Raw genomic sequence first — 22,177 nt, 5'->3', positions numbered from 1 at the left:
ACAGATTACCATAAAGCTGAAAGAATACAACCATGAAAGCCCATTAGCTCTATGATGGTTTTTAAGTACCAGTGACATACCATTACTTCCACACTTCTGAACTGATTCATAGACAAACATCGTCAACAAAAGCTGAAACATGAACTTGGGGACGGTCAGAAGAACAAGCACCTCACTCACCGTTGGAGTTGAAGCCTCGACACTGGCGAATAGGGTTCCCGTACTTGACGTCTTGTCTCCGGCTACGTCTAAAGGGGTCAGACCAGTGTTGCGGAAAAAAGAGAGGGAATAAAAGGGCATAAAGCAAACTGACAGCCATTCAAAGCATTCAACAACTTACTCTATGATGAATGAATGTATCACATTCCACAAAGTATAACCATAAACCAGTGTCAGTATGTCACATACCACAGCAAATTAACCTTGCAAATTTTTCAAGAGTTGAGAATTAGCGACTTTTTGCCAATTTATTCCGATAGTTATTTTGTATGCCAACTGTTCTGAAATTTGTTACACTAAATACCCAGTCAAAAATCTGTTAGCTCACCAAGTATCACCATAATGACCAATATTAAAATACAGTAGCGTAGTAGGACTAGGTTTTCATGAAGAAGGAGGCAGAGGGTTTATTCCAAAAAGTATGCAGTGGTGCCTTGAAATACAAGTTTAATTCATTCTATGACCATGCTCGTAATTTAAAACAAATCATCGTTCCCCATTTAAATGAATGGGAATGCAATTCCTCCCCCAAAACATTTTTGTAATGTTTTTTAATGAGAAAAATGGCACTCCATAACAGGGGTCGGGAAGTTATGGCTTGCGTGCCACGTGGCTCTTTTGAGGACTGCATCTGACTCGCATATCTTAATTGTCTTACCTGACAATTCTTAACACAATAAATAACGAATAATTCCGCTAACATTCTAAAATAAAACAGTGCAGAAATCACAGTGTTCAAAATGACGTTAAAAATAAAAACTATTCTCATGCATTTGAATCCACCCATCCATTTTCTACCACAATGTGGGTGGCTCGAGCCAATTACAACTGTCCTTCCAGCTACAGTGGGGTCAGACTATTTTTATTGGATAATGCGGTAGCCTACTCGGGTCATTGTGAGGTCAACAAGTAAACTTCCCTCCTTTTAATCAAATAGTCGGGTATCTTTTGACGAAGAAGATGGTGAAAAGAAAGAAAAATGAGGAGGACCGTAATTTTCAGCAAGAATGGTCAGAAGAAGTCACCTTTGTGGAGAGAGCAGGTACAATATAAAGCGGCACTTTGACACACGCCATGCTACATTTGCATCAAAATATCCAACGGGGTACAACAGGAAGAAGGCATGCCTAGCGCTACTGTGCAGACTACAGGCTAGTCAGCAGCAACTCCGTGCAGCCATTCCCAGATGGCAAATACGCCAAAGCATTCATGCTCGATGTGGCCAATGAACTTTTTCATGAATTTTCAACAAGAAATGTATTGTCTATGATTTTGTTTTAGCTGATTTAGGACTATTTTGATGTACTGAATCCGACTATCACATTTGTTTTGCTCAATCATTTTGCTTAACTATGGCCGCTTTTTTTTTTTTTTACATTTTTGTTTACATGTAGAGGTATTGTCCTCGGGATACTTTTCCCTCACTGGCTGAGTCGACAGATGTGAGCCATTTATCGCAGTTCAGTGTTCAGACTTATTATATTCTAAAATTGTTGGTCTTGCTTAAAAATGCATGCTTTTGTATTCAGTGTTAAAAAATATAATATGGGCGTCATTCCGTATATGCCGTCAGCACTCTCGCTGGGGACTCCATCGTTCTGCTGGGGGACTTCAATGCTCACGTGGGCAATGACAGTGAGACCTGGAAGGGCGCGATTGGCAGCAACCCCCCCCCCCCCCCCCCCCCCGATCAGAACCTGAGCGGTGTTCTGTTATTGGATTTCTGAGGTCATCACGGATTGTCCATAACAAACACCATGTTCAAGCATAAGGGTGTCCATACGTGCACTTGGCACCAGTACACCCTAGGTCACAGTTCGATGATCGACTTTGTGGTCGTGTCATCGGACTTGCGGCCGCATGTCTTGGACACTCGGGTGAAGAGAGGGGCGGAGATGTCAACTGATCACCACCTGGTGGTGAGTTGGCTCCGATGGTGGGGGAAGATGCTGGTCCGACGTGGCAGGCCCAAATGTATTGTGAGGGTCTACTGGGAACGTCTGGCAGAATCCCCTGTCAGAAGGAGTTTCAACTCCCACCTCCGGCAGAACTTCACCCACGTCTCGTGGGAGGGGGGGCACATTGAGTCCGAGTGGACCATGTTCCGCGCCTCTATTGCCGAGGCGGCCGACCGGAGCTGTGGCCGTAAGGTAGTCGGTGCCTGTCGTGGCAGCAATCCCCAATCCCGTTGGTGGACACCGACGGTGAGGGATGCCGTCAAGCTAAAGAAGGAGTCCGATCAGGCCTTTTTGGACTGTGGGACTCCTGAGGCAGCTGATGAGTACCGGCTGGCCAAGCGGAATGCAGATTTGGCATGGGAGGAGTTCGGTGAGGCCATGGAGAAAGATTTCCGGACGGCTTTGAGGAAATTCTGGTCCACCATCCGCCATTTCAGGAGGGGAAAGCAGTGCACCATCAACACTGTGTATAGTGGGGATGGGGCACTGCTGACCTCAACTCGGGACGTTGTGAGTCAGTGGGGAGAATACTTCGAAGACCTCCTCAACTCCACCGACACGCCTTCCCATGAGGAAGCAGAGTCTGAGTTCTCTGAGGCGGGCTCTTCTATCTCTGGGGTTGAGTTTACCGAGGTGGTTAAAAAGCTCCTCGCTGGCAAGGCCCCGGGGTTGGATGAGATTCGCCCGGAGTTCCTCAAGGCTCTGGATGTTGTGGGGCTGTCCTGGTTGACACACCTCTGCAACATTGCGTGGCCATCGGGGACAGTGCCTCTGGATTGGCAGACTGGGGGGGTGGTCCCCCTTTTTAAGAAGGAGGACCTGAGGGTGTTCCAACTACAGGGGGATCACACTCCTCAGCCTCCCTGGTAAGGTCTATTCAGGGTTGCTGGAGAGGAGGCTCCGTCACGAAGTCGAATCTCAGATCCAAGAGGAGCAGCGTGGTTTTCGTTCTGGCCATGGAAGAGTGGACCAGCTCTACACCCTTGGCAAGGTCCTCGAGGGTGCATGGGAGTTCGCCCAACCAGTCTACATGTGTTTTGTGGACTTGGAGAAGGCGTTCGACCGTGTCCCTCGGGGATTCCTATGGGGGGTGCTTCGGGAGTATGGGGTACCGAACCCCCTGATACGGGCTGTTCGGTCCCTGTACGACCGGAGTCAGAGTTTGGTCCACATTGCCGACAGTAAGTCAGACTCGTTTCCGGTGAGGCTGCCCTTTGTCACCGATTCTGTTGAGAACTTTTATGGACAGAATTTCAAGGCGCAGCCGAGGCGTAGAGGGGGTCCAGTTGGGTGGTCTCAGTATTGCATCTCTGCTTTTTGCAGATGATGTGGTTCTGTTGGCTTCATTAAGCCCTGATCTCCAACTCTCACTGGACCAGTTCTCAGCCGAGTGTGAAGCGCCTGGGATGAGAATCAGCACCTCCAAATCTGAGACCATGGTCCTCAGTCGGAAAACGGTGGCGTGCCCTCTCCGTGTCGGGGATGAGATCCTGCCTCAAGTGGAGGAGTTCAACTATCTTGGGGTCTTGTTCACGAGTGATGGAAGAATGGAACGGGAGATCGATAGGCGGATTGGTCCTTGTATCGGTCCATTGTGGTGAAGAAGGAGCTAAGCCGAAAGGCGAAGCTCTCAATTTAATGGTCTATTTACATTCCTACCCTCACCTATGGTCACGAGCTGTGGGTCGTGACCGAAAGAACAAGATCCTGGATACAAGCGGCCGAAATTAGTTTCCTCCGCAGGGTGTCCGGGCTCTCCCTTAGAGATAGGGTGAGAAGCTAGGTCATCCGGGAGGATCTCAGAGTAGAGCCGCTGCTCCTCCACATTGAGAGGAGCCAGATGACATGGCTCGGGCATCTGATTCGGATGCCTCCTGGACGAGGTGTTCCGGGCACGCTGCAGAGACTATGTCTCTCGGTTGGCCTGGGAACGCCTCGGGATCCCCCGGAAGAGCTGGAGGAAGGGGCTGGGGAGAGGGAAGTCTGGGCGTCCCTGCTAAAGCTACTGCCCCCGCGACCCGACCTTGGATAAGCGGTAGAAAATAGATGGATGGATGGATGACTCTCATGCAAATATATTTTTAAATATGTGGCTTTAATGGCTCTTTTAGCCACAAAGTTTCACGACAAAAAGCATACAGTAATGACATAATTAAATACAGTTAAACAGTCTTTGTCACACTTTATCCAATGCGCATTGTGCTGCTCATTCTGGTGTGTGCGCCTTGGCTACCTGGGAGCAGTATAAGACAGACATACAGATATACTGTACTGGACTCTCAGCTCCTCTCTCGTATTCTCAGTACGGAAGTAATATTTGTCGTTCTTCGCAGAGGATAAAGAATATATGCCTGTGAGTATTGGTATAGGCTACTATCTATCAGCATGTATTGCTGACGTTTGTGTTCAGATACCCGTTGCTTGAAGGTTAACAACAGAATCACACAATATTCAAATGTCAATGACTAATGTTATCAAAACCAACCATTAAGTCACACTACTTTGGAAATCATTTAGTGCATCATTAAGTCACTCAGCTTTTACGTTTGCGTGCTAACGCTAGTGTTGGTGGTCACCTCTTCTGGGAAGCGGAGTAACGGGAGCACGACTTGCCGTCCCAGGCGCAGTAAGGGTCTCTGGCCAAACAACAGTCAGCACACGCTTCCCCGTAAACATCACAGCGGTGAAGCGCTAGCTGGGTCAGCCCAACCGCAGATGACACGTACAGCTGTTGCTGTTGAGAGAAAATGTTATTACAATGTCAAATTAGGCAACACCACACAATTTGATGCCAAAAACAATAGTACAACAAATGTGAAAACGCTTATCTACAGGGTTTATACAATTATTCACAGTTAAGATTCAATTGTGGTTTTAAAGAATCTTATAAATGCTTTTTCCACACACAGTACGTTAAAAACATACTCTATGTGTTACAATAGCAGAGGAAGAGTAAATTTAAGGTTGACCAATATTTTCCAACGTTTATATGCATCTAAATTATCTCTAGCAAGTAAAGTCAGGCAGATACCTCTTTGGAATATTAATAATTTCACACATTCTAAAGCATTTTATGTCAAATGTAATCACCTTTCAACACGGAACAGTCACTTACAAAAAGTTCTACCAACTGTATTAAATAATATAATCCCAACAAAGAGGCTTTAACTGAGCTTTAAAATCTAATCATGTTTTCATAATCTCGCCGGAGATGAGTGTGATGTGTGATAAATGTTTTGACTGAACAAAAAGGTGAACCACACCTATGTTTTTATCATTGACATGTTTGTTTACTGTACACCTAAACAAATCCGTTGCACAGACATGCTTACCCTTTTCGAGGATACCTTCATTGTTGTAATTGGAGTTGCAACCTTAAACATAAAAAGAAACATTTATTATTGAAGTAGGTTGTCTATCTACTATGGAAATTGTAAAAACGAAAGGAACGGTAAAGGAAGAATTATAAAGACTGAGCTGTAGAACATGTAATATATAGAACAGGTAAAATAAGTAAATAAATAAATCAATAAAAACAAATGCTAACCCTGTACACCTCTACTTCCTCCAGTACCAGCTCTTCCGTCTGCAGGTCATCTCTGGGAAGAACGATAACTTTCTGAACTGTCCCCTTGTCTGTGGAGCAAAACACATTGACACACAAACACGTACGTGCCTGTCAGCCCCCCCCTAGAAACAGTAACATTACTCTTTTGCTTCCAATGCTTGTCTGCAGTGTAGTAACGTTCGACACTGGGTGGCGCTAACTGAATAAAGCAGGCTTTTTGCTTCTGAAGGTGGTGCTCAGCAGTGCAGTGCTGGATCAAGTCTAGTGGGATCCAGGGTCATTGGTTATCCCAAAATTCTAAACATGCTGGAATGTAGGCTTTGTTTTTTTCTTTTAAATATAATAAATAGACAATTGTAACTCATCAATCACAACTGAAAATTAGTACCTTTTATAAAAAGAAATTCCATACAACTCTTGGATTGGTTGGTCATTATATATACAGTACAGTGCAGTATAAATATATATATATATATGTATATATATATATATATATATATATATATATATATATATATATATATATATATATACTGTATAATATTAATATTTACAATAATATAAATAATAGTAAATATATTGTGCAGGTGGTCATATTGGCTGGACAGTACTTTATACTTCATTTTATTTTTTTTATTTTTTAAACCTGTCCTCACATAAATATTATATAATTGCTTCACAAATATTTGCCTGTCTTGCACTGATTGATTGGTTTGAGCATATTTAATGTGAAGAATGAAGAAATGGGCCCCCATATTCTTGTTTTTTTTTCACTTTCGGTGTCTTCCTCCTTTTTCGTAAGACATCAATAGTATGCTTGATTTCTGTTGGCATTCCTGTGAGCAGGATACATAATTTATTGTTATGACTTGTGCAGGGAGTCTTCAAAGGTGGGCTGAATGGTTGTGTCTGACAGCAGCTGAAAGCCAACACATTCCTCCAGCAGGCCCGGCATCCCACATAAAGACATGAGTCTCCTCCCCATAATGCACAAACGAACAAAGACGCCAGTTGGGAAGGGGCAGAATGCAGTATGTGGGGGCTGCTTACTGTGAAATTGCTGTTGTCATTATGTATGTCACCCCCTCTTCTTTTTACCCCCTGCATCTTCCTCTCCTCCCTGATGTTAATCTGCCATTGCCCTCAGGTACAAATCCACAGTTGTTTTGGTGAATAGAATGAGTTAGAAACAACTCGAATTAAAGTTAAACCATTATTTTCCATACCAGCACAAAAGAAGTTCATTTTAATGATAAATGATGATGGGGGAGAACGCCTGTACTTATATGGGATTTCTTTCAACAGGTCTACCTTTTCCTCAATTTTTCAACTCCATGCTGACACTGGTGTTATCTCTTCAGCGTGATCAAAGAGCCTTTGACTTTAAGTTATCACTACAGATACTTAAATGTTTAGTGAGAGAGAAAAGGAGGTGTCTCCTAGTATTTGTGAACTCACCAGTTCCTAAGAAAAGCACCTCATAGTTGCCATCCGCAGCAGTCACTTGGTCCACTGCGATGGTGGTGAACTCATAGTCCACGTTGGTCCGCACCACTAGGGGGCGCTTGTGTACTGGGTAGATTGAATTGTACATGGCAGGGTGATTCCTCATGAAGTTAATCACTTCATCTGGATAGTCCTTTGTGGACTTCATGTTGGGGGTGAATGTACCCCCAGGGCACTACAGAAAGAACAGAATCAACAACATTCAGCGTGCTCAGGTGAAGAAAAACATGCACAAAGACCTGTGTGAAAGAAATACTGAGTTTAGTTGTGCTGACACTGCGTTTTCGTAACACACTTTCTATTTGTGGTTTAGGTCAAAGAAAAATCAATGTTATGCCAGCTTGCTGTGGGATTCATGTGTGGGGTCCATGCAGGGTTAGACCTTCTATAGGTGAGACTTACTGTGCCTGGGCGGGGGTAGGGGATCTTCCCAGTGTAGGCCACCCACTGGTAATTGGGACCTTCCTTGTGGGCAAAGGGTCCATTGAAGACCATGCGAATGTCAGCCACGGAGTAGACACAAACAGCCGAGCCTTTGAAGACAGAACTATGACAAGGATGGGACAGAAAATATTGTCATTCAAAAATTCAGTTATTATGCTTCAGCGTGAATTGGAATTCAATACAACTTTTATGTATTTGTATTAAGCACATAGAAAACGAACCCAGAGACAGAAAAGACTCCATATATAACGGGATTTTTGGGGTCCTGTGTTGGCTGTATGTAAACATCACCTGAAAGACAAGAGAAAGGGGTCACATCACGTCACTGCAAAGAGAAAAGAGGAGTGCAACAACGTGCGTATCTTGAATAATATTTACACAGGTTTCTGTGAACCCAACTTTGCAGAGCACAACCCCCCTCCTACCCCCACCCCAAAAAGAAAGATACTGAACTTTCATCCTTGTTGAAGAAACACCCTACTGATTATGGGATGTGGACAAAGTGGGATTGTGTCTTTACGCTTTAAAAAGCATTCCACATGAAGCCAAAGGGTAGCTATAAAGGTCAAGTGAGTTGTGTGACATTTGAACACGAGTTTAAACAAATAATGTAGTCTTACGTCAAACTCCATCCATCCATCCATCCATCCAGCCAATTTCTTTAGCGCTTGTCGTCATTAGAGTTGCAGGTGAGGGCACAAAATGCGGCACGGAAAAAAAAAACTAACAGCCACCCATTGTCATTAACATCTACGGACAGTTCAGAACTTTAAAGTCTTCAATTAACCTAGCATGTATGTTTTTGGAATGTGCAGGAAGCCAGAACGCCTGGAGAAAATGGAAAACATGCATACTCCACACTGAAATGTCTTAGCCGAGATTGGACTTAAAACCTCTCGACTGTGAGGCAGATAAAAAAACTAATATTCCTCCTCTGATATCAAATGCGGAATTAAGATTAACTTAATTTAAAGAAGCACAGAAATATGTTTCTATAAGAAAAGCTATAATATGTCTCTCGTGCCTGAGTTGAATACTGGTCTCTTTTGGAATGTCCTCTACCTACAAAAGAAACAAGAGCTTACATCACTAAATTGAGAATGTGCCATGAGCCTTGTGGTGTGCGGGAAAATGGCAGCGGAATATACTGTAGGCACATGTGACAAGCAAATGATGGAAAGCTACTAAAAATACGAATGTTAAGAGGTAAAAAAAATGTCAGAAAAGGAGAAAAGCACTTGTCCTACATAGATCAGCATGGGAAATTAACTGTCAGAGCGCTAAACAAACAGAATGATGCATTGAGGGTGTTTGAACAGTGCCCTCAAATCTGAACTGCAAATCTCCTGTTCCTATCCACAGAGGAGTGTCTGTACAGTGTTGCATTCCTCTCGGAACTTGAATTAAATGTGAGTTCATTCCTGGGAAAAACAAAGCACTAACTATATTTCTTAGTAAGAGAGACAAACTCAACTTCATTCATAAAGCATTTAAAAAAAAAACAAAAAAACAGCTGTAACAAAGTGTTGTACATCAAATTTCACATAAATCATAAAACACGACAAATCAAATTATATATAAATACATCTTTATTTCCTAATTAAAATACATATTGGGCATACAGGAGGTCCAGAATTTTATTCCCTCTTGGTGCACAGTCTTCATGTTGTGTGAAGTTGTTAGTCGATGAGAGAGAGAGGCGCACGACCACTGACCAGGATGAGGGCCCTGCTGAAATTGTAACCTCTCGATCACAATGTGTATGATGTCGTTCGTGTTTGCTACAGAAGCTGAAGTTTGAATGTAAACAAACAACTGCAAGTTTTTAACAGCCGTTACTTCGTCCGTTGGCGACTACCACACATCCAGAAGGAATGGTTCAACTCTCCTGTCCTATTTAGTCCTCTCTCTTGCCTCCTGTTACTACTTTATTTAAGCACTACCTCTCATACCTCTCAATATCTCCTCAGGGATGCATTCCTGACTGAGGGGATGCTGGCCGGCTTCATGTTGGGGCGAAGCTCCTTACGGTTGTAGCCTCGTAGACAAACAGGGAAAATCCAATAGCGCAGATATTCTCTGCCTAAAAATGTCACAGCTCAAACGCTACAAATAGTTCATATCATGTTAGCACGGTGAAAAATTAATACTAAATGGTTAAAAAAAAAAAGGTGGAAAAAGTACAAATCAGGAGCATGTTAGCGGAGCTGCCGACTCACAGACGCCTCTTTGAAGAAATTTTTGAAGGAAACACGCAGTTAGATACCCCCATGTCATAGCTGCCTAGTGATGGTTAATATGTCAAAAATACAGTACAATAGGCTGTAATTATGTCACACTATTTTGCCAAGACATATTTTTACAAAAGGGCATCTACAGTTGCCAATCTCCCACAGCTCCCTAATATTTTGCTGTCTGAAGTAAAAGTTGACAATGGTAGAAGATAAATGAGGTTGAAGATAAATATTGATGATAAAAGACGATATTATACTACTTTAAAACTACAGTAAATAAAAAATGTGTGGGGAACTGGTGGTCGAATGAATACACTTTCAGTGCTTTTTAAAAATGTGATTATTGTCATTCAAATAGCTCTCTTTGTAGTACTGTCAACGCAATAAACACTTGCAGATAAAAAAAAAAATGCTAACTGCAAGGCGAGGTAGATCAGCTGTCAAATTAAAATCCAGTCTCACCCCTTCTCCCATTTTGTTTTGATTTTGGACACTCCATCAACCATGTTTTCCTCTGAATTTTACAGGCAAACTGTGTCATTTAACTGCCAAAACCATCAAGTCCTGAAAGTACGCTGCAGACATTTGCCCTTCATCTAATGAAGTTGGAAGAACACTGCACAGGAGTCCATAGCATGGATGGTTACCACTTTGACTCAAAGGGTAAAAATCAATGCCTGAGCCCAAATCTTTATCCAGAGTCTCATAGAACAAGTTGCAGTGGAAGAACCTGTTATACACTCTACAGTTTATGTCCATGTCAGCACTGACTACTAAAATCAGAACCCCATTTGTTAAAAAACAAATGAGTCATTGTTTTGCGTGATAACAAATGTGTAACATACGGTATTTCTTAAGAACGAGTCACCTTTGCAGTTCTTCAGAGGGTTTGTAATAATTGTCACCAGTAAAAAGCAAACTGTGCTTTATGGGATTGCAGCTGGGTTGAGATGAAAAAATAAATAAATAAATGGGTCATGATAAAGCAACCTAAACTCTAATCAGACACCCTGAGCATGGCACTTTTCATTCTTGACATTAGGTCAAGAGCATTAGCGAGTTTGTGCACCAGTCCGCAGTCATGGCGTGCCTTTATTTTAAACCAGTGAGACACATAGGGACATGCCCAACCCCCTCATCCAGAGAGGCTACTGTTCTCACAGTCACACACATTCCTATTTGGTGATCTGATCTGCAGACCATCAGTCACTCTTTTCACAAATAAAAAAAGACTTGCGCAAGACATCTTGAAAGGACATGATATGGCGAGGGGTGGCCGGGGGGGGGGGGGGGGTTCCTGTGTAGCATTACAGGACCCTTGATGGGTCATAAAATGGAAAGAAGGAAGAAAGAAATGTGGGCCGTTTTTGCGTTACTGTGTGTGCATGTGAGACACTTTTGGCAGGTGCTGCATTAGAAACAGAACCTATAGTTTTGCTTTTAGCAAATCAGATGTGATCGTACTTGACAGGTACTTGGAATTAAATATGGCTTTAATAAATCCCGTCATTTTGTCTTTCTTTCTTTCTTTCTTTGCAATTTGATACTTGCTCCCCAAAATGATTAACTTGCATGATATATAAGATTTAAAGCATAGGTAGTCACAATAGTTCCTCGCAGATTTAACGTTTCGAAAGTGTAGTTTGCGGTGATATGTTAAAGTTCTGTTCCCGTTTAAAAAAAAACAGTAGACTTTCAAATTTGGTCTAAAATGACTGTTGAAATGCACTGGATAGGACAATAGGGGAATATTAATGTGTTTATAGCAACATTAATGGATAATGCAAAGAGCAGAGCGTATGTTGTACTCACGTAGTTCATCAAAGTGTGTCTCCATTCCATCTGCCCCGGGCACCGAGCAGATGAGCCTGGCCTTCAGGAACGTGCTCCACTTGTTGACAAGGCAGCAGTGACCACCGTCATCATTCTGTGGGAAAAGGTGAGAACACAAAACCGTTTTCCCATCGTTTGGCCACACGCACATCCTATCCGCCTACTCATCTTCAAACTTCACTGAAAACAAACCACAGGTGGAGTCTCCCACACAAAGCTCAACATGTTGGTTTGCATTATGAGGAAGTTTAGCGGAAGATGGGGGTTGGGAGGATTAACAGTCTCCTCTTATTTATACGTTTTCCCATCTGTGGTGGAGTAAAGAGCAAAATAAGACTAATATGGCTTTAGTCAACAATCAGCGATAAACAATAAACTTTGATTGAGCATATTTATAATAGTTTTATTGCTCCATGCCAGAATAAAAACTCTATTGAATTGGAACATGCTCAATACTTCCTAGTTAGGCATCCATCCATCCATTTTCCAAGCCGCTTATCCTCACAAGGGTCGCAGGCGTGCTGGAGCCTCCATCCATCCATCCATCCATTTTCTGAGCCGCTTCTCCTCACTAGGGTCGCGGGCGTGCTGGAGCCTATCCCAGCTGTCATCGGGCAGGAGGCGGGGTACACCCTGAACTGGTTGCCAGCCAATCGCAGGGCACATAGAAACTAACAACCATTCGCACTCACAGTCATGCCTACGGGCAATTTAGAGTCTCCAATTAATGCATGTTTTTGGGATGTGGGAGGAAACCGGAGTGCCCGGAGAAAACCCACGCAGGCACGGGGAGAACATGCAAACTCCACACAGGCGGGGGCGGGGATTGAACCCCGCACCTCAGAACTGTGAGGCTGACGCTCTAACCAGTCGGCCACCGTGCCGCCGTGCTGGAGCCTATCCCAGCTATCTTCGGGCAGGAGGCGGGGTACACCCTGAACTGGTTGCCAGCCAATCGCAGGGCACACATAAACAAACAACCAGTCGCTCTCACAGTCACACCTAGGGGCAATTTAGAGACTTCAATTAACCTACCATGCATTTTTTTGGGATGTGGGAGGAAACCCCGGTCCTCAGAACTGTGAGGCAGACGCTCTAACCAGTCCTCCACCGTGCCGCTAGTTAGGCATATTAAACAAATCTTTCTCTCAGGCACATTATAATTGTGGTTTCCCTTAAAGGGCCGTTATGACTGTGAAACAATCTAATTGTACAATCGCCTCATCATATTATTACATAGACGTAAAAAATGACTGATAACTAGTTTTGAAATACAGTCAAGGAAAACAATTTGTTCAACTATTGTTTGTTTTAATTGTGGAACAGCTTTTAGCAAGAAACATGAAGTAGGCGCACATGATGGCGGCAGGCCGAATCTGGCCTCCGCCCAGGCCTTGTATTTAGCACCTGTGTGCTACATAAACTAGTGGACAGTGCACTCTTCTTATGGTCAAATTATTTCAAGAGAATCAAAAGCAAAAAAAAAAAAAAAAAAAATCTTTGCTTTCCTTGAGCAATTTTGTGGAATGACACTTTTTGATAGAATCATTATGCAATTTTATGTAAATACTGGTAAAGGCTGTAGATAGAGTGCAGTTTAGAAGGCCAGACTACACACAATTGCACAATGAGTGTCGAGATGCGAGTTGAAGTAAGAATGACCGCAAGGACCGTGACAAATCCCACTGTGTAAGGGATGGGTGTTTGTGTGCCGGCTCAATGCATGACTCCCTCAAATAAATACAACATTAAACAGCAAAGATGACAATCTCATATTTACCATATTTTCTAACATGCTCTTTGGTACATCGACTCCAATGTGTATGCAAATCCACACAGACAGCATTCCTCCACTTCCCGAGATTTCCAGAAATCTAGACTACTTTTTTCATTTCATCTGGTCACTTTGTATTTTCTGAAGCATGCAAGTTTAGATTAACTCATTCGCTGCAAGCCTCCCCCATGGATATTTGACTTCCATAGCTGTAAATGGCAGTGATTAATGAAGTATAACTCTGTTACTTTTAACTGGTCTTTACACTAAACGTTGTAGAACAATCATGCAGAAAATGCCACGAGGTCAAAAGGTGAGAGGGTCAAAGGGCAGTCTAACAGACAGAGGGATGCATTGTAGACAGGAAGGTTAAAGACACATGTGGATTCCAGCACATTGGCCAAACACGAGTTCAGCACGTAAACACCTAAACACAGAGGGTGACTCTGGAGACTCAAGACTGTTTTCATTTTGATGCAGGTTTTCTTTTCATTATGTTTACACTACCAAACAAATACACTGCGTAGTGTACACACCAGGCAGATGCGTCCAATGCGCGACTGAGTCACAGGACTCTGACCCATCTCAGAGGATGTCTCCCGGAAGAAGAAATACAGCTTGTCGTCATTTCTTTCTGCGCTGTCAGGGATGAGTTGTACATGGACAAAAGTGGGATCTGTGGGTAGAAGAGGCTGACATATTTTATAAACTGAAGGCATTTTCTGATTATCTCTTGTTAAGAAACTCCTAATGGATGGAAGAGTCGACTATTTCATGGTGGTTTTTTGAAGAAATAAGACATTTACCATTCAGCCATCTGGAGTTGTACTGATCGGTTCGCATGGCAGTCTTTTTCCCTAAAGTTCGGAAAATGGCTGAGTCTGTTCCCATAAAGTCGACATAGACTCCAGCATAGAGTTCACCATCTGAAAAAGAAATAAAATAATTCAGTTTAGTAAAAAATTACAATTTGTTATTTTACAGTACTGTATTTTCTAAATTAGATACTTGCATTCAAAGTGGTTTCAAGCTTCGTTTAAACTGTATGCCCTAAAAATAAATTTCTGAATTGTGGTTCAAAAACATAAGGCAAAGAAAGCATGCAATTATTTTCCAGTTCAGTAATATGCCTTATATGAGGTCAATATTATAGGAAAGAATTAGCTTTGGTAAGACAGAATGTCACTCCTAGGCAAACTAAAGCAAACGCTTATTCCGTTTTTCTTTGCAATTAGGTTGGGTAAGTAGGACATACTATTCTAAAATATTTTCACAGAATAACATTTTAAGTGTGGATTCAAGTATATAATTTGGAGAATTTAGAGAAGATAATCCACAGTTTTTTTCTTTCTTTTTTGACTGGAATACAGGGCAGCACGTTGGGCGACTGGTTGGAGTGTCTGCCTCACAATTCTGAGGACCGGGGTTCAATCCCCGTCCACGCCTGTGTGGAGTTTGTATGTTCTCCCCGTGCCTGCGTGGGTTTTCTCCGGGCACTCCAGTTTCTTCCCACATCCCAAAAACATGCATGGTAGGTTAATTGAGAACTATAAATTGCCCGTAGATGGGAATGTGAGTGTAAATGGTTGTTTGTTTATATGTGCCCTGCGATTGGCTGGCGTCCAGTTCAGGGTGTACCCCGCCTCCTGCCCGATGATAGCTGGGATAGGCTCCAGCACTCCCGCGACCCTAGTGAGGAGAAGCGGCTCAGAAAATGGATGGATGGATGGACTGGAATACAGGCAGCTTTAATGTATGCGTGCATGTGTATTGCATCTTAACAGCTTACCAAATACTTTTTCAACATCACAAAACAAATGATTAAAAACTAGTAAACCACTGCTTGCAGATAAATTGTGTTAAACCTCTTCAAGAAAGCCTTCATGTTATTATAACATAAAATATAAGCACATGCATGTATGTGCATGGCTGAGTTTTATGTAAATGGGAGCCCACGGGAAAGCAAGGTGATGGTTCTCCAGCAGCTCTGTGGGGACCATTGGTGAGCAGGTGCGACAGCAGGAGGTAGTGCAGAGGTAACAAAGATCTATGTCCCCTTTTACAGTTCTGTCTCAGTTCTCTGCAGCATGATGTATTTTTCCATCCATCATTAAAATGTTGACTGACGATCAAATCTAATGTGTAATGTAGTGTAGAGCTGAATAGCCAATGGTAGTCTCAATGCTATGGCACTCAGCTTGACAACATAGGCCAACTATGATGATGCCAACTAGCAAAAATGGGCTGTTAATCCATTTTACTGTTGATGACATGATTTGTTCCATGCATGTCAGTTGGCAGTCATGAAGGAAAACAGCACCAGCCATTTACATCCCACAGAGAGAATTACAGTGGTGTGAACAAGTGTTTGCCCCCTTCCTGATTATTATTTTTTGCATGTTTGTCACACACACTTAAATGTTTCCCATCATCAAACAAATTTAAATATTAGTCAAATACTTGTCTTTGACTAATATTTAAATTTAATGTTGTCACGAACGGATGGAGACTGGACCAAAGAGCAGGCGTAGGCTGAGAGGTTGTGATGAACAGTTTATTGAAACAAAGGGAAATGTAGATGGTCCTTGAGGGGCGCTGGCGGGTTGTTGAGGCAGAGAATGCGTGGCAAGCAGTGACGAATACAGCTTGGCAGCGTGGGTGCAGGAATTCACTTGGCGAGGAACACGGAGGGAACACTGAGGACAAGGAGAGACACGGAGGTCAGGAAGCAGACGAGGAATTGTGTAGCTTACGTGGAGACTGGGGAGCTGTTGTACCGCTGTAGAAGCTGTAATATTCTGGCGAGGATTTCCGGGATCAGGCAGGCAGGCAGGTGGTAACGAAGGCTAATTGGTGACAGGTACGCGGCCGAGGATGATGCTGGAAAGAGAGAGGGGAGGGGAGCGAGAGAGCGCGAAAGGGCGCAAAGCGCACCCAGGCTCCAACAATAATACGGCCGGAGGGCTAAGAGTGCAGTTGGAGACAGGCATTAGCAATGATACGTGGATGCTAGGATGAATTTTCAGAGACTGCGGGAGTTGGAGCTGAACAGACGTGGGATTGATCATTTTAGTGATGGGAAACAGACCAGTAAAGCACGGAGTGAGTTTGGGGGATTCTGTTTGGAGCGGGAGATCACGGGAGGAAAGCCAAACGGACTGACGCACCTTGTACTCAGGTGCAGGGGAATGACGAAAGTCCACAAGGCGTTTATTTTATTCCTCTCAGCAGATCGGACCAAGGCCGCTCTGACGTCCTTCCACACGGACTGGACCCTCTTCAGATGATTCCTCACCGCGGGAACTGCCACCGCATGGCTCCTGTCCCTTAAATAACAGGGGTTGAAAACCGTAGCAAGCCATGAACGGAGACATACCAGTGGCGGAGCTGGTGAGGGAGTTGTGGGCGTACTCAATCCAAGGAAGGAATGAGCTCCAGGAGGTGGGTTTGCGTGCGGCAATGCAGCAAGGGGCTAATTCCAGTGATTGATTCGCCCGCTCTGTCTGACCGTTGGTCTGTGGATGGTAACCTGAGGACAAGCTGGCTGCTGCGCCCACCGCTTTACAGAATTCTTTACAAACCAAGGAGGAGAACTGGGGACCCCGGCCCGAGACTATGTCGATGGGAATATCGTGGAGTTTGAAGACATGATGAATGAACGAGGAGGTTAGCAGTTTCAAAAGCAGAGGGTAGCTTGGAAAGGGTTATGTCATGGACATATTTAGAAAATCGATCGACAACAGTGAAAATGATAGTGTTACCTTCAGAAGGGGGTAGGCCGTTGATGAAGTCCAAAGCGATGTGGGACCAAGGGCGGTTCGGGGTGGGTAAGGGGGCCAGCAGACCAGCTGGAGGCAGGTGTGAGGCCTTCCCGCAGGCGCAGACGGAGCAGGCTTGGACAAATTCCCGGGTCTCTTTGACCAGGCTGGGCCACCAGAAATGTTGCTGATTTGGATAGTGCGAGTGATCCCATGGTGACACGAGAGCTTGGAGTTATGGGTCCACTGAAGGACGTCAGAGCGTGCGGAATCGGGTACAAATAGACGGTTCAGAGGTCCAGTCTTGGGGTCAGGGTGAGTCTTTTGAGCTTGTTTGACTATTTGTTCAATTTTCCACGTGGCTGCACCAACGAAGCAGGAGGAAGGGAGGATAGTTCATGTTCTGCAGGGCTGGAAGGGGTGAGAACATGCGGGATAGGGCGTCAGGTTTACTGTTGCGGGACCCAGATTGGAAGGAGAGGCTGAAATTTAATTGGCTTAGGAAGAGGCCCCAGCGAGCTTGTCGGGGGTTAAGGTGTTTGGCGGAATGGAGGTAAGAGAGGTTCTTGTGATCAGTCCAGATGATAAACGGTACTTCAGTCCCCTCCAGGCAGTGCCTCCACTCTTCCAATGGCCATATTATGGCTAGCAGCTCTCGGTTGCCTACGTTGTGATTCCTCTTGGCAGGGGACAGGCAACGGGAGAAAAAAGGCACAGGGATGAAGTTTCTGGGACATGGGGTCCCGCTGCGAGAGGGCGGCCCCTGCCCCAGTGTCTGAGGCGTCAACCTCCACCACGAACAGGAGGGAGGGGTCGGCGTGGCATAGGATGTGAGCACTGGTGAAAAGTGTTTTGTGTTGGCAGAAAGTTTGGGATGCTGCCGGGGTCCATTGAAAGGGGGAGATGGTGGATGTAAGGCTGGTGAGGGGAAGTGCGACCTTGCAGTAGTTGCGGTTTAATTGGCGAATCCGAGGAAATGTTGTAGTTCTTTCCGAGTGTTGGGGATGGGCCAGTCAATGATTGTGGAATTGTGTAGCTTATGTGGAGACTGGGGAGCCTTTGTACCGCTATAGAAGCTGTAATATTCTGGCGAGGATTTCCGGGATAAGGCAGGCTTAAATGCAGGTGGTAACGAGGGCTGATTGGTGACAGTTGCGCGGCCGAGGAAGGTGCTGGAAAGAGAGAGGGGAGAGAGGAGAAGTAGGGCGAGAGGGCGCAAAGCGCCACCCAGGCTCCAACAATAGTACTGCAGGGAAGCTCATGACAAAAGTGTGACAAACATACAAAAAAGTAAGAAATCAGGAAGGGGGCAATCAATTTTTTACACCACTGTAAAGTATGAGATCTAGATATGACCTTGGACCACCTTCATGAATGTAAGAACAGAAGAATGTTGTTGGTTTCCTTTTTAATGTCATGATACAAGCAGTGATAATTTTAGGAGGAGTAGGACATTGGCCAAAGAAAAACTTGTTACATTTTGGTGCAGATGCAAACCTTTCACGCATTTTAATTCATATTGACACAGTCATTTTTCAATGATCAATTTTGGGATATTTTCAAAATTCCTGGATATACAGGAATATATCTATATATCATATATCTATGAAGGTTTACAATTTGACACTGATCTGAAAAAGGATTGTGCGGCCTTGGCATGGAATCTGCGCTCTAATGAGTTACATTCTACTTTCATATAAAACCTCAAAATAAGATGATCCCCTGGTTTTAGCAGTCTTCATCATTAAACATTTTTGTTCAAGCATATCTCACAACGATACATGGAACGGTCATCCGTTTCAAGGTATTAAAAGGTTTCAGCTTCAAAACTGCTACAAGGTTCCATCAGCGATATGAGCCATTTTTTCATGTTTGAGTTGTCCCCTTGTCAAAAAATTGGCAACTTGTATGGTACCGCGGCTTGGTAGAGGAAGGATATGCAAAATGTGCTTCCAAAGAGCGTCTTCTAGAAGAGGCAATACTTCCAATGTGATATCACCTTTAGGAAAACGGCACCCAACACGCTTCGACAAATTCAAGGTATATAACCTATTATTACCTGTATAACGCTGTCCTGAAATGAACGTTTGCAACCAGCTAGAGATTTAGCGCGTCTACAGTTGGTAAAAAATGCTATGCAATAAAATAAATACGATAGACTCGCTACCAACGCAGATAATATTGCTAAACAGCATGGCTAACATCAGCCTGTTTCCGCTCTGACGTTACTTCACAAAACAACGAAGAGTAGAGAAGTAGTTACTCATTTTCCGAGGAATAACTACTTTTGCTACATTTAGATTTTTTGTTTTGGGGGGGGGGGGGGGGGGAATTACATTGTCCAATTTATTTTTGTTTACTAAGGTACCAAATATTCTCTATATTGTTTGTAACTAAAATAGTTTACGTTCAGTGGAAAAAACGTTTTGGTTATTCAAACATGCCTGTGAATATTCTTATAAATCCTGGTCATTTCATTCTCAAGGCATTGAACTGATCGCAGTTGGACTGTTTGTCTTAGAAAACGTTTCACCTCTCCAAGCAGGCTTCATTAGTTCATGCAACAAGGCTACCTAGGACAGCACTAGCCTGGGTTTTTGGTGTGGAGATTAAATTATTTATGCTCCAAGTAGGAGGAACGCCACAAACCTAGAATGGTATAATTCTTTTGGAATGCAAAACAACAGTCGTTAGCATGCCTTGCAGAGAGGGCACTGTCCGTCAACATGAGTTGTTAGGTGGAAATTCCCCAAGTTGTTGTTATACGAACCTTTCAAAATAATACATTTTAGAGCTTTAATTGCAATACCCGTGATACAGTGAAACCACAATATTTTTGCCCAAGGTTATAATGTCATGGCATATCAGAATCTGATACCGTCCCTTCTTAAAACTTTCCCACATGCCTATCATCCCATTCAATACATGTTTGGAAATATAAAGGTGAAACGCTACACTGCACGTCACATAATAATAATAATAATAATAATGACATCTTAAGACACTGTACTCACTAATTAAAGCTGAAACACTGTTGAGCTTTGGGTCATAGGAGCACTTTCCCTTCCCAGACTCCACTTTGCCAGGCTCCAAATGGAAAATTTCTTCCTGCAATTGGAAAGATGGCAATAAAATCAGCACTCTTGATCTTGTCACAGTTATTCCCTTGTGTAGGGAAAATGAGGCTCCCTCCGACTCCTGTGGGACCTTTAAGGCCTGATGGGGGATGGAGTATTAGAATAATGAGTGTGCACTCACACAAAAAAAATGCAATGCGGGGTGAAAGAGGAATTTCAAATCCATCTTAAAGCTTCTGTAATGCAGAACAATGTGCTGTGTGCTGCTTTCTCTCAGCATAATTTAGTCTATGCCAAATTTTCCGGTTTCTTGATGCCTATGGTAGTACAGGTCTACTCTTGACACCTGTAATCCAGCACACTGAAAGCAAGCCAAAGAAAAGTTGCTTGATGGATGCCCGATGCATCCCGGCACGCCAGCACTGAAACGTGATTGCTAGGAATTTATGAGAGGGAATAATTGAAACAGTGGCATGCAATGGCATGTTCTATGGCTGCGCCTCGAAGACCAGCAAATTATGTCATATCCTCATTCTGTCATGGTCCATACCAAAGCGCAGGAAAGACTGCTAAACTCACTTCATCATATATACCCCTCTACATATTCCAACTCAAAGTTGATTAAAATCACCACTTATACAAACAAGAGCATGATGGAAGCTCACTCTCAATCATGCCACAAGTTGACATACTTTTTTTTTTTTTTTTTTTTAAAGGTCCAAACATTTAAGGGTTCTACAAGGACACTTGCCCTAAATCTTTACACAACCTGCTGTAATTTACAGTATATGCTACAAGGTCCTACAAACAATAGGACAAGCAAAGTTTTTCACTCAAGCTACTAGTCAAATATTTTGTGCTTAAGTCCTTGGAGAATTCAAACAGGGGAATATATTCAAATACGCGGCTCTTTTATTGCCTTTTCTGCACAGCCAGTTATGGCTACAGATGACTGGTGTTTGCTTTGTGCTAATATTGCCTGCTGGGGGAGTGGGTAAGATGCTGACGAAACCTGCTGCCACTGTGGGAGAGACTGCAAAACACTCTTGTGGAAGGTTGAGGATTGAGTGGGATTTCACAGCAACTATGCCATGCACTGAAGCCTTTGTCCTGCCAACATCATTTATAAGTTTCAGCTGGCTGAGTACATTCTATTTGAATCCAACCCTGGTGCATATATGGCTTGTCTAAAAAAAAAAAGAAAAAAAAAGAAAAAAAAACAGTATGGATAGGAAAGAATGATGAGATAATGGGGTTAGCATAAAGTAATCCAATTTAAACTCAAGGATAAAAATTAGACCACAAACAAAACAAAGTACATGAAATGGTCAAAAAGCATGCTTAGGGTTGAAAAGGTAATCATGTGATGGCCAGAAACAAAGGAATGGCACATGTAGCTTGTGATTATGATCCCAAGCAGCATGCAGGCCTGCGGTGCAAACAGGGCTGACATCACACCTTTAGTCCAAGTGTCTCATGTACAGTGCTGGGTTCAGCTGCACGATTAGCCCTTCCTCTGGCCTGGGCCATCTGTAGATACATGGGTGTCTAAAACAGGAGATAGCAACATAGTCTGGGTGTTATGGCACTGAATTGGAAAGGGTCTGGGAACCTCTTTAGAGATTGTTTGTGGAAATGATTAGAGGCTTCCCGTTTTATAAATTACAACAATGTACTCGCATGAGAAAAGTGTTATATGAAAAGATTTTACTGTGCATTTCTTCAATTAATTTCATGAAATGTAGTTTGAGGTTCTCTCAAAGACCAGATACCTGGAAATCTGTTAACAAAGCCATGCAATGTGCC

At 43.4% G+C, this 22,177-nt stretch overlaps 1 protein-coding gene across 5 annotated transcripts in view; it reads right to left on the bottom strand.

The window, feature by feature from the left end:
- sema3fb (sema domain, immunoglobulin domain (Ig), short basic domain, secreted, (semaphorin) 3Fb) overlaps positions 1-22,177 on the bottom strand; it is an 85,533-nt gene that overhangs the window by 4,008 nt on the left and 59,348 nt on the right. For 2 of the 5 annotated variants that reach the window (XM_061784455.1, XM_061784460.1), the window contains 12 exons: positions 21,830-21,919; positions 20,309-20,402; positions 14,343-14,462; positions 14,073-14,212; positions 11,742-11,856; positions 7,917-7,986; positions 7,654-7,798; positions 7,204-7,426; positions 5,725-5,813; positions 5,510-5,551; positions 4,755-4,911; positions 181-264 (listed from right to left, as the gene is read on the bottom strand). In XM_061784455.1, the coding sequence (XP_061640439.1) occupies positions 181-264; positions 4,755-4,911; positions 5,510-5,551; positions 5,725-5,813; positions 7,204-7,426; positions 7,654-7,798; positions 7,917-7,986; positions 11,742-11,856; positions 14,073-14,212; positions 14,343-14,462; positions 20,309-20,402; positions 21,830-21,919 (1,369 nt within the window). Of the gene's footprint in view, positions 1-180; positions 265-4,753; positions 4,912-5,509; positions 5,552-5,724; positions 5,814-7,203; positions 7,427-7,653; positions 7,799-7,916; positions 7,987-11,741; positions 11,857-14,072; positions 14,213-14,342; positions 14,463-20,308; positions 20,403-21,829; positions 21,920-22,177 lie in introns of all 5 variants that reach the window. The other 3 variants (XM_061784456.1, XM_061784458.1, XM_061784457.1) reach the window with 3 other exon arrangements.

The sequence above is a fragment of the Phyllopteryx taeniolatus genome, chromosome 9, assembly GCF_024500385.1.
Source record: "Phyllopteryx taeniolatus isolate TA_2022b chromosome 9, UOR_Ptae_1.2, whole genome shotgun sequence".
In the NCBI taxonomy this organism is placed as follows: Eukaryota; Metazoa; Chordata; class Actinopteri; order Syngnathiformes; family Syngnathidae; genus Phyllopteryx; species Phyllopteryx taeniolatus.
The sequence above is the reverse complement of the archived record's forward strand: the minus strand, read 5'-3'. Positions and strand labels throughout refer to the sequence as shown.